Consider the following 11,906-nt stretch of genomic DNA (forward strand, 5'->3'; position numbering starts at 1 on the left):
AGCTGATAGAGAGGGCAGAAGAAGGGGCATGCTGTGGCTATCTCTGGAGAACAGAAGGCATCGATGGGGGTGCAGACAAGGACCTCTCTTTCACTCCAGGGGTGGAAAGAGCTGGGAATAGGTACTCCAGGGTCCCGTCCCCAGGTGGCCTGGCTGCTGTTGACTTTGCTTGGTTACCCTGGGAGCAGCTCTCAGCAGCGTGGGAGGGGCAAGTGTCAGGGAGTTGGACCCAGGCATCCAGGCTGGGGTGGGATAGCACCCGCCTGTGTGGCAGGGATCCTGCCAGGAGGCTGCAGAATTAACCCCTCCAGCCCTGCTGCTGGTGGCTGGTGCAAGGAGGGCAGGCCCAACTGCGGTTTGTGAATGTGGCCCTAATTCCCCCTCCCTGTCCCAGCACATCTGTACTTGGTTTACAGTGAATGAGTCTCCTGTCCTCATGACCGGGCAAGGGCACCACTCCCTCCCTAGCCCTTGGCTGGGCATCCTGACACAGAACCAGGCACCACCCCCGTGACACTCTCCCTGCTGGGTATCTCCTCTCTCAACTCCCCCCCCCCCAAGTCCTTAAGGGGGCTCAGGGACTGGTCCCCAGGCCAAGAGCTAGAGCTCTGAGACTGTGCAGCTGGAGTGGCAGATGGGAACAGGGAAGCTAAACAGGGGACCAAACACTTGTGGTAAACTGGAAAGAGCAGATCTAGAATTCTCTCCCTCTCTGCCTTTCTCTTTGTTTTGGTTTGTCTGTCTGTCTGCCCCTGTCTTTGTCTCTGGTGGGTGTTTGTCCATCCATCCGTCTTTGGTAACTGTGGCTCCTCCCTTCTGGTGGCCTGCTGCGTCCCCAGCCGAGGACGGCAGCCAGGGGGCGATGCCCAGGAAGCCCCGCCCAGTGCTGGCCCCTCCCCTCAGGGTTGCCGCGCCTCCGCCCCCGCCCCTCCCGGGGACCCAATGACTGGGGTCTGTTTGGAAGTCAAACCAAACAGCCAGGCCGACTGGGGATCGGGGAAGTGGAACATTGTGAGGGGTTCAGGTTCTTCTCTCCCTCTTGCAGTAGAACCGGTGTTCTGTCCAGGGATTACAGGAGGAAGCTTGGAAAGAGGGCCTTCTATTCTGGAAGCTGGTGGAGAGAGCTCCCCTCATTTCTCCTTCCCTTCTGTCATCCCTGTTTCTAGCCTTTACTCTGTTTGTGATTGTTCCACTGGGTCACCCGGGGCAACTTGGAGAAATCATTTCTTGGGGGCCCTAGGCCCATACCAGGCTTCCTTGGCTTTCCTCATCACAAAGACCAAAAGGAGAGATTGTGAGGACAGGACATCTGACCCACCTGCCCTGACTGTGCTATTTTGCACCCCCCCCCCCCACCATTGTCACCCTCACCCCCTCCCCACCAGAAGGAGGACATTGAGTAGGTGATTGTCCCATGCCCACTCTGGTGCTGGGGAGAATGCCCTATGCCGCTCTCGGAGGTGGCTGGCAGATGTCTGTGGGAGGTGGGAGAGCTGTGTTACAGTCCCCAAGGACATCATTAAGGCACCAAAGTGCCATGGGAGCTTGGAGCCCAGGGCACCCAGGGAGAGTGTGATGAAAACATGTTTTGTACAACACGTGTCTTCTCTTTTCCTTTCCTCTTCTCCTCTCTCACCTCCTCCCCCTCTGCCTCCTCAGTGCCAAGGTTGGTGCCAGCCCTGCCCCAGGTGCTTGCTCAATTCCACCCCTTTGACCAGGCCTATTTTCACTTTTTTTTCTTTAAGTTTATTTATTTATTTTAAGAGAGACAGAGACAACATGAGTGGGGGAGGGACAGAGAGAGAGAGAGAGAGAGAGAGAGAGAGAATCCCAAGCAGGCTCTGCACTGTCCAACACAGAGCCTGACGTGGAGCTTGAACTCAGGAACTGTGAGATCATGACCTGAGCCAAAACTGACTGAGCCACGCAGGTGCCCCAGTGACCAGGGCTATTTTGCCACTTGCCCGTTTGTCGGCTTTCCTAGTGAATGAATTTGTGTGTAGAAGGTCCTCACCAGCCTCGGTACCACCTAGATCCCCATATAGAAAAAGGCCTTGATTTTGAAACACAGGATTTGGGGACTAGCCTAAACAATCCTAGGAGTTTCTTCCCTGAACATCCATTATTCATTATCTCAACAAATCTTTTTTAAGTATCCACTGTGTGCCAAGCAAGTACTAGATCCTGGGAATGAATACCCAGGTATGGTTCCTGCCCCTGCAGGCTCAAAGTCTGGGGGAGGAGTCTGATGTTAACCAAATAATCCACAAAATTGCAAGTGATCACTAGTATACAGACACATAAGGTATACAATGAGAATGGATAATAGGAAGATTTTTCCTCCAGCCAAGGAGATCAGGAAAGGCTTCTGGGAAAAACTGAGGAGGAGAGTAAAGAGAAAGGAGGGCAACAAAAGAATATGTGCAAAGGCCCTGTGGAATCAGGGCCCTGCTTCCCAGCCACCCTGCTCCCCTCAGAAAGAAGAGGATCCCCCGCCATGTCTGTTCCCCTTCTGGATTTTTATATGGTACAAGGGAGAGGTAATAAGCACCTCATAATGGCCAAAGGGGGACCCTGGGACACCTGGTGACCCCACCTTGAAATGATTCCAGCCATTCCTTCATTTCCTCCTCCGGAAAGGGAAATAGAGGCACAGATAGGGAAGAGGAAACCACAGGCTTAGGCCTCAGATTATACACAGAAAACAAGGCCCCACGTTGTTGGCAAGTCCCCCAGAGTGCGGGATTCCTATGTTTGCCTAGCTGGAGCTGGAGCTGGAGCTGGAGCCTCACCAGACAGAAAAGCCTTCTCCTAAGAGCTGTTCTGCCATGCACCTTCCCCCTTCCTGGTCCAGCCCTGACCTGTCCCACTCCCTGGAACTAGGAGCATGTCTGCCTCCACGGTTGCCTGGAGTATGTGTGAGGTGAGAGCTCCAGGTGTCTGCCAGTCGTCACGTGGGTGGGTGTAGCAGTGTTTAGTACAGAACCTCAGTCTAGGGGTTAAAGGGTTGTCTCTCCTCGGTCCACTGGGGGGCTTCCACTTCCTCTAGCCCAGACACCTAGGTGCCAATGTTCTTCCTTTCTGAGAAAAGGAATCGAAGGCCCTTTGGAGCAGGGAGCAGGCTTCTTTGTGGCTTTGCCGCCTCTGGAGCTGGCAAAGAGGTCATGGGACCAATCGAGTTAAGTTCCAGCCCTGCTCTGACCCACTTTCCTCCCTGTGTCCACATCCCCTGGAGCAAGGGTGTTGGGTGGGGCCAGCCTGGCACCCCCGCACCCACACCTGGGACTTCCCCTGGATGGAAACTCCCAGAACCTTGGTGTCCTACCTCATCTGCCAACTCCCACCAATTGCCTGGGATCCGTTCAGCTTCAGTTGGATCTCGCCGTCTGCCAGCTCTCTACCAGACTACAGTTCCACTTTAGCCTCAGGGGCCTCCCCCAAAGATGTTGTCCCACCCTCTGGGCCCATCTTTGAAGTCTGGCTGCCCCTTCCAGCAGACTCCTTTGAAGAAAAGATGTGGGGCTGGGGCCAGGGGGTTGGGAAGCTATCCTTGGTTGAGCACTTACTGTGTTCCAGGCGCTGTGCTACGCATGTACCTTACTCAATCCACAAAGCAGTGCAGAGAGGTAGCAGTTATCGCCCCATTTCACAGAAGAGGGAGCTGAGAACCAGAGTGGTTAACAGCAACGTGCCCAAATCACACAGCTAGGAAGTGCCAAAGCTGAGATGGGAACCCAGGTCTTGGTGGTCCCGAGGGCTCTTTGCCATAGCCAGCTCCCTCCTCTTCTGTAGCTTCCCCTCTCTCTATGGGATGAGAGACTTGGGAAATTCAATTCAGTCCAATTCAGCAAACATTTATTATCTGCCTCATGCCAGGCATGGAGAGATGCCAAAAATACAAGGAAGGTGGCTGTCCTTGAGATCTGGTTGGAAAAGTCAGGTATAGGAGACTAGGCAGTATCTAACTTCAGCATAACGATCTGAGCAAGGTGGCGTGGACCAGAGGGAAAAAAGCAGTACTTTATTTTCTCTTTCTATACAGAATATATAAATATGTTATGAACAGTGTATGAATAAGCTGGAATACAGCAAATACCTATTTAACTGCCGGGCAAGTCAAGAAGTAGTATTTCCTGCACTCCAGAAGCTCCCATGTGTTCTTCCCATAATTCCCTGCCTCCCCTAAGAAGTAACCACCATCCTGACTGTTGTGATCACTATTTTCTGGTTTTTCTTTATAGTTTTAGACCTATGTATGCACCCCTAAATACTATTGCTTAATCTTGCCTGCTTTTGTAAAATAAATGTTGCTTTTGTTTTATTTTATTTTTTTCAGAGAGAGAGAGAACAGGGGAGAGAGGCAGAGGGAGAGAGAGAATCCACACTCAGCGCGGAGCCGGGTGCAGGGCTCCATCCCACAACTCTGGGATCATGACCTGAGCTGAAATCAACAGTTGCATGCTCCACTGAGCCACCCAGGCACCCTAATCTTGCCTGCTTTTGAGGTTTATGTAAATGCAATGATACTGTATTACTCTTTCGTGTCCTCTTTTGTTCAACTTCCTGTTTGTGAGACACATCCAAGTTTTCGCATATTAACTGCCTTTTTATTGTTTCATGGTATGCATGAATATATCACAATTTATGATTGACGTTTTTATTCTGTTGGTAGATGTTTGAGTTGTTTTCAGTATGCCTACCATAAACAATAGTGCTAAGAACATTCTTGTACATGTTTCCCAGTACATACATGCAAGAGTTCTTCCAGGCTATATAACTAAGAGTTATGGGGCGCCTGGCTGGCTTAGTCGGGAGAGCATGGGACTCTTGATCTCGAGGTTGTGAGTTCGAGCCCCACACCGGGCATAGAGCTTAGTTTAAAAAGGGATGGGGCAGGGGCGCCTGGGTGGCTCAGTCGGTTGAGCGTCCGACTTCAGCCCAGGTCACGATCTCGCGGTCTGTGAGTTGGAGCGCCCCCCCCCCTCCCCCGTCCGTGAGTTCGAGCCCCGCCTGGGGCTCTGGGCTGATGGCTCAGAGCCTGGAGCCTGCTTCCGATTCTGTGTCTCCCTCTCTCTCTGCCCCTCCCCCGTTCATGCTCTGTCTCTCTCTGTCTCAAAAATAAATAAACGTTAAAAAAAAAAAGGGGGGGGGGGGATGGGGCACTTGGGTAGTTCAGTCAGGTGAGCGTTCACCTCTTGATTTAGGTTCAGGTCATGATCTCACAGTTCTTGAGCTTAAGCCCTATATACTCTGCACTGACAGTGCGAACCCTGCTTGGGATTTTCTCTCTTCCTCTCTCTGCCCCTCCCCTTCACTCTCTTTCTCTCTCTCTCTCAAAATAAATAAACCTTAAAAAATATATTTAAAAAATTAAAAATAAAAGGGGGACGCTTAGGTGGCTCAATTGGTTAAAGCATCTGATTCTTGATCTCAGCTCAGGGTTTTTTTTAATATATAATTTTTTAAATGTTTATTTTTGAGAGAGAGAGAGAGAGAGAGAGAGAGAGAGGGTGTGAACAGGGGAGAGGCAAAAAGAGAGGGAGACACAGAATCTGAAGCAGGCTCCAGGCTCTGAGCTGTCAGCACAGGGCCCAACTCAGGGCTTGAACACACGAACATGAGATCATGACCTGAGCTGAAGTCAAACGCTTACCCGACTGAGCCACCCAGGTGCCCCTCAGCTTATGTCTTGATCTCAGCTCAGGGCTTGATCTTGGTCATGAGTTCAAAGCCCCATATTAGGCTCCATGTGGGGCATGGAGCCTACTTAAAAAATACAAAAAACGGGCACCTGAGTGGCTCAGTCGGTTGAGTGTCTGACTTTGGCTCAGGTTATGATCTCACGGTCTGTGAGTTTGAGCCCTCAGCATTGTCAGGCTCTGTGCTGGCATCCTGGAGCCTGGAGCCTGCTGTGAATTCTGTGTCTCCCTTGGGACGCCTGGGTGGCTCAGCTGGTTGAGCGTCTGACTTCTGCTCAGGTCGTGATCTCATGGTCCGTGAGTTCGAGCCCCACGTCGGGCTCTGTGCTGACAGCTCAGAGCCTGGAGCCTGCCTCGGATTCTGTGTCTCCCTCTCTCTGCCCTTCCCTGCTCATGCTCTGTCTCTCTCTCTGTCAAAAATAAGTAAACATTAAAAAAAATTTTTTTTAAAGAAATAATGGATTCTGTATCTCCCTCTCTCTGCCTCTCTCCCACTCACACGCTCTCTCTCTCTCTAAAGAATAAAATAAAAACATTAAAAAAAAAAAAAAAAAACCTAACAGTCAAAGTGTATGTACAGGCAATTTCAATTTATCAAATAATGCCTGACTGTTTTCCAAAGTGCAGTTTTCCAATTATGCAGGAAGAAGAACATTCTAAACAGGGGCAGGCGTAGGACCAAGAAGAACTGTACACTCTGTTGCCTAAAACCCTCAGCGTTTTTCCCTTTTACTGGAACAAGATCCAAGCCCCTGCTGTGAGTGCCAGGGCCTTGCATGTTGAGGCCCCTGCCCTGCTCTCTACCGGTGCCATTATGACTCTGCCCCTCACCCCCAGTCCCATGGTCATGTGTGACTGCCTAACCCCACCTCTGCCCCAGTGTTCTTCCACTAGACATCTCCACAGCTCTTTCCCTCATTTCCTTCAGGTCTTTGCTAAAATATCCCTTCTCAGTGACACTTTCTCTGACCACCCAGTTTTAGATGGCAACCTCCCACATTCCTTACCCCCTCCTCAGCTTTGCTTGTCTCCACAGCCTGGCCACCTGGGTTCCATTCAGTCTCAGGCAGCTCTCCCCTGGTCTGCTAGGACTTGACACTTTATCTCCCCCCAAGCCTTAAGTGCCAGCATACCTGACTGTTGGGGGCTGGCTACCTGGCCCTGCTGATGGACTGGCCTCTCGGAGCCACTTTTGATCCGGGCAGCCTGGGTTTCTCACAGTCGTTCTCATGCTCTGAAAAAAAGGTCATGTATTTTGTTTATTTACCTGTTTGGTTTTGGTCCCCACCCTGCCCGAGCCCTCACTTTTATGGGAGCTCTATAAAAGAGGCAACCTCGCTGCCTTATTCACTACCCGATATATGATAAGTCCTCAAACAATAACTGTCCAGGCTGGTTGTCAATCTCCCAGAGACATCTGAGCACCCCTACACCCACACCTGGGAATTGCCCTGTGTGGAAATCCCCAGAACACAGGCATCCTCCCTCCACTGCCAGCTCCCGCCAACTTCCCTGGTTCGGTGTCAGACAGCTTCTGCTGGGGGCTGCTGCTGCTGCTGCTGCTGCTTCCCTAAATCCCCTCTGGAGACTGTCTGGGAGCTCTGGCTGCAGCTTTTCTGGCCATCAGGGCACAAGGGTGATGGGCAGGGGTCCTTAAACAGGCAGGGGTCAGGTGCCTGGAGCTCGAGAAAAACATTTTGATGGAATAAAGTGGAAGACTTCAGAGATGAGAGGACCTCACCAGGTGGAGAAAAGAAAAGGGCACGCTGAGCAGAGCAGAAGGAACAGTGGGAACAAGGGACTGGAGGCATGAGAGCGCATGTCGTATTTGAAGAACACGTTCTGGTCTGGTGCAGCTGGAGGGTTTTAGGTGGAAGGGAGCGTGGCAGGAGAGCATCCCTGGGCTGGCCTGGAGGGGGAGGGCTGGCTGGGGAGGTCTGAGCTCCCAGCAGGATCAGCAAAGGCTCAGCAGTGTCTTAGGTTTAATCCTGCCCCCACCCCTGCCTCTGTCAGTCTGCCCCTCCTACTTCACCCCTGCCCTTCCCTTCACCCAACCCCCAGCCTGGCCGCTCCTGAAGCTGAATGGACTTCTCCCTCGGCCTACGCTTGGGGCCTCGGAACAAGAAGGCCACCCACCAACAGCCCCCTACACCCTCCGGGCACGCCGCACCAGCTGCCGCCCCTTGTCTGTCCTGTCCCCCCTCCGCCTGTTTTTGCCCCTGCCCTAGCTGTCCTCCTCCCACCTGCTCCTGCACTGCCTATCCTTCTCATGCAGCTACCTGTCCCTCCTGCCCCGGTCTTCCTGGCCCACCCTGTACCTGCTCCTGCCCCCCCTGCCCTGCCTGTCCTCCCCTGACTTGTCCCCACAGCTCCTGTGTCTTGTGCGCTGGTCCGCACGTGACCTGCTGCCACCCCTCACCTTGCCCAATTTACCCTTGCTCCAGAGGCCGAGCTGCCTGTCCCAGCTCCTGCCTGGGCTGCAGTGACAGCTGTGGCTGTGGCCCAGGGGCTCCTCCAGGCTCCACTGGCCGCTGCAACCGCTGCTTCCGGGGACAACGCACCTCTCAGAGGCACTGTCTCATAGTCTAGCTGGACTGCTGCCCCGCTGAGAGGTTGTCAGTCTGGTCTCCCGGAGCACTTCTGCCAGCTGCTTCCTCTGGGGGGAGGCAGAAGCTCTGGAGTGAGGAGAGGCATCAGCTAAACCCCTCACCCAGACAGGTAGAGGCAGAAGACTGCTCAGAGCCCCCGCGCATCCCCCATAGTCCCTGAGAGCAGGGCATCTGCTTTGATGTTATTTTCTGGGCCTGCTCCCGCCGTTTCCAGAACCTCCTCTTCTGCAACTTCTGAAATGGAAAGCATGCTTCTCAGAGCCTCCCTCAAGGCCTCGGAAGGTGAGGAAGTTGGCCATTTTCTTCCTGTAGTCAGCCTCTGCTGGACATCCTTCTTGGCTCATCTTCTCTGCAGTTCTCATGGATAAGGTACATTCCTCCTCTAGAGGCAGTAGGGGGCCCTTTGTCCAGGGGTTGCCTCTTGCCACTTGGGCCTCCACCCGTATCCCTTACTGACTCAAAAGTCTGTGGACCCCTTACCTCTCATCTTGAGTTAGGCAAAGAAGGTCAGTGGCTCTTAGACCAGAGGAGAAGGCTGAACAGAGGGTTCTTGGCTCTTCCCTCCCCTTGGATATCATGACATCCTTCATGGTTCTTTGCTTCTAGGAACCTGGCGTTCTCTGCCTGGATGTCTTGTCTTTCAAATCTCGGAGTGCTCGCGCAGTGTCATGACCTCAATCTTCCAGCAATAATCCCCTCTGTTACATCCATGCTCATCTGGCATGGGGATAAGGGAAGCTGGGAAGTCTGGTCTCAGTGATCCCATCCATATAGCTAAGTCAAAATACCCTGTCCCTGTGGATAGGACCTGAGTTTGGAGAAGCCACCAAGAGGAAGCTGGAAGTAAGAGCTCCAGGTATCTGCTCAGGACTGGACCCTAAGCTAAAAGCCCCTAAGCATCCCTCCACACTCAAGTCCTCTGACATCAGTCTGTTTCAATGTTCTCTTTCTCGGCCTCCTTCTCTGGGACTCTTTTGAGCTTTCCTTTCTATCTGTTTATCTTTCTGTGTACCCTTCCTTCTGTCTTTCTACATCACTCTCTCCATTTCTATTTCCTTCTTTCTGTCATTGGGAGGTCCTACCTTCACTTAACTTTGCCTCCACATCAGCCTTCCTCATTTTCTATCCTTCTATTTCTCCCTCCTTCTATTTCCCCATCTAATGTAAAGTCTATTTAACATATATGTCTTTTTCTTTCCCCCTTCCCTGTCTCAGTTTGTGTCTTCACCTCTATTTTCTTCCTTGGTCTTTCGGTCCACCTTCTCTTTCTCTTTTTCTAAGCAAGCTCTACGCCCAACATGGGGCTCGAACTCAGGACCCGGAGATCAAGAGTCGCACGCTCCACTGACAGAGCCAGCCAAGCTCCCCTCTCTCTGCTTTTCTATCCTGTTCTGCTTCTGGTGCATTTCATTCTCAGTCTCTTCCATTTCTATTTCCCTTTCTGTGCTTGCCTCCCTTCCAATCTTCTGGGTCTAGCTGTGTATTCATTTCCTATCTCTTTCTGCCTCCCCCAAATCTGGCTTTCTCTCTCTCTCCCTGGGTCCTGCAGGTGCCTCTACACCATGCCTGTGTCATGCCCATCTCATTACTGCACAAGGTCCAGGACACTGAGTCCTCTGATGTCTGTCTGTCTCACACACACCCCATGCCCTGGAGTGAGCAGAGCTGGACACAGCTACCAGAATTGTCCTTCCTTTCCCCACCATCTAGGCCATCCATCTCAACTCAGCTCCAAGCCCAAACTTTTTAAAAATGATGCTTCTTCCAATTTCTTATTCTGAAAATTGGCAATTAAAAAGAAAAAGAATTGGGGTGCTTGGCTGGCTCAGTTGGTGGAGTGTGTGACTCTTGATCTTGGGGTTGTAGGCTCAAGCCCCACGTTGGGTATACAGATTATGTAAAAACAAAATCTTTGGGAAAAAAAACCAATTAGGTATTTATGCTGCCTGTGCTGTATAAACTATATTTCAGGGTAGCCAAATAGCTCTTAAGAAGAATTCCAGCTAATGTGGAAGGAATACGGAATTAGAAAAATCATTGTGCAGCCCTTGATCAAATAATTGATCAAAGCAAGAATCATGAATGGATGAAACCAAAGATGATGGTTGATGGTGAACTTTACAATGGAGGAATCAAGCCGTGACCACCTCACCCCACTGAGGAATCTTACCATCACTAAAAAGGATATAACCCCTCTACTGTGTACCTCCTGGGGTGATGCAATCTGAAGCACTCAGCGCCACCCATGAAAGACTCTTGCCAAACAAAGGAACAAACACACATCACAAAACTGAACATGATTCTAATCAAACCTCTAGAACCAACCTCCATTTAACAGGAAATATCAGGGATGGAGGAACAATTTAAATGACACAACGAGGAAGTAAGAAGACACATCCAGAGAGTGGGAACTTTTCAAGGAAATGTGGCTCAATTTCTTCAACTAGTCAATGGCTAGGGGGGAAAATTGAGAGGGGACATAAAAGAACTACTATTATATGGGGCATGTGGACTTTTTTGGTTCCTGATTGGACAACCCAATTGTAAAAAGACAGTTTCAGACAGTTGGAGCCTTTCACTTACGGACTGGAGAATGCCAAGGAGTCAGTACTGATTTTGTTAGACATAAAATGGCTTCGGGGTTTTGTAAGAAAAGGGCCTTATTTCCTAGGGGTGCATATTGAAGTATGGAGTGAAGTGACATACTTACTTTTAAGTATTTGGGCAGATAAAAAAGGACGGAATTAAAGGAATAGAAGCAACGAAGTGACAGAATTACATTATTGAATGAACTATGTAGGGGTTCATAGAACTCTGCTCTCTACCTGTGTGTATGTTTAAACATTTTCATAATAAAAGTTTTAAATGTTGCTCCTCTGGTAAGCACAGTTCCTCAATATTCCCAGACCACCCTCCCACCTTCCCTGAAAACTAGGACTTCCCCTGTGCCTCCCCAATACACAGACCTCAGCCCTCCCTGCAGTCTGCTAGAAGCATCTTCTAGAGATATGTTGTATTCACAGGCTGCCTTTTATCCCCTCCAGTCTTCTGCTGGCACATTTCCCATGTTTAGGAACTTTCCCAGCTGTTTTTCACAGTTCTGAGGGGACAGAGAAGCCTTAAGACTAAACATATTTTGGGGGCGGTTGGTTGGCTCAGTTGGGTAAGCATCTGATTCTTGGCTTTACCTCAGGTCATGATCTCATGGTTCGTGAGTTTGAGCCCCACATCAGGCTCTGTGTTGACAGCACAGAACCTGCTTGGGATTCTCTCTCCCTCTCTCTCTGCCCCTCCCTTGCTTGCTTGCTTTCTCTCTCTCTCAAAAATAAATTTAAAAACTTTAAACCATTTTTTAATGTTTATTATTTTTGAGAGAGAGGGAGAGAAAGAGAGAGAGCCTAGGAAGGGCAGAGAGACAGGGAGACACAGAATCCAAAGCAGGCTCCAGGCTCCAAGCTGTCGGCACAGAGCCCAATGCGGGGCTTGAACCCACAAACCGTGAGATCATGACCTGAGCCAAAGTTGGACACTCAACTGAGCCACCCAGGCGCCCCAAATTTTAAAAACTTTTAAAAGTTAAAAAAAAAGACTACCCATA

At 50.7% G+C, this 11,906-nt stretch overlaps 1 protein-coding gene across 2 annotated transcripts; it reads left to right on the top strand.

Annotated features, from left to right (window-relative positions):
• The first annotated feature begins 4,995 nt into the window (after positions 1 to 4,995).
• On the top strand, positions 4,996 to 11,178 carry LOC132694312 (uncharacterized). Of its 2 annotated transcripts, none has more exons than XM_078449831.2 (2): positions 4,996 to 8,677; positions 10,280 to 11,178. In XM_078449831.2, exon 1 carries the CDS (start codon positions 7,782 to 7,784, stop codon positions 8,286 to 8,288), a length of 507 nt encoding a protein of 168 aa, XP_078305957.1. In that variant the 5' UTR covers positions 4,996 to 7,781; the 3' UTR covers positions 8,289 to 8,677; positions 10,280 to 11,178. The 2 variants fall into 2 exon arrangements, with proteins under 2 accessions (XP_078305957.1, XP_078305958.1); XM_078449832.2 differs by lacking the exon at positions 10,280 to 11,178 and adding an exon at positions 8,915 to 10,273.
• Positions 11,179 to 11,906: the final 728 nt, after the last annotated feature.

Source organism: Panthera onca, chromosome B4 (assembly GCF_046562875.1).
Source record: "Panthera onca isolate mPanOnc1 chromosome B4, mPanOnc1 haplotype 2, whole genome shotgun sequence".
NCBI classification, from domain to species: Eukaryota; Metazoa; Chordata; class Mammalia; order Carnivora; family Felidae; genus Panthera; species Panthera onca.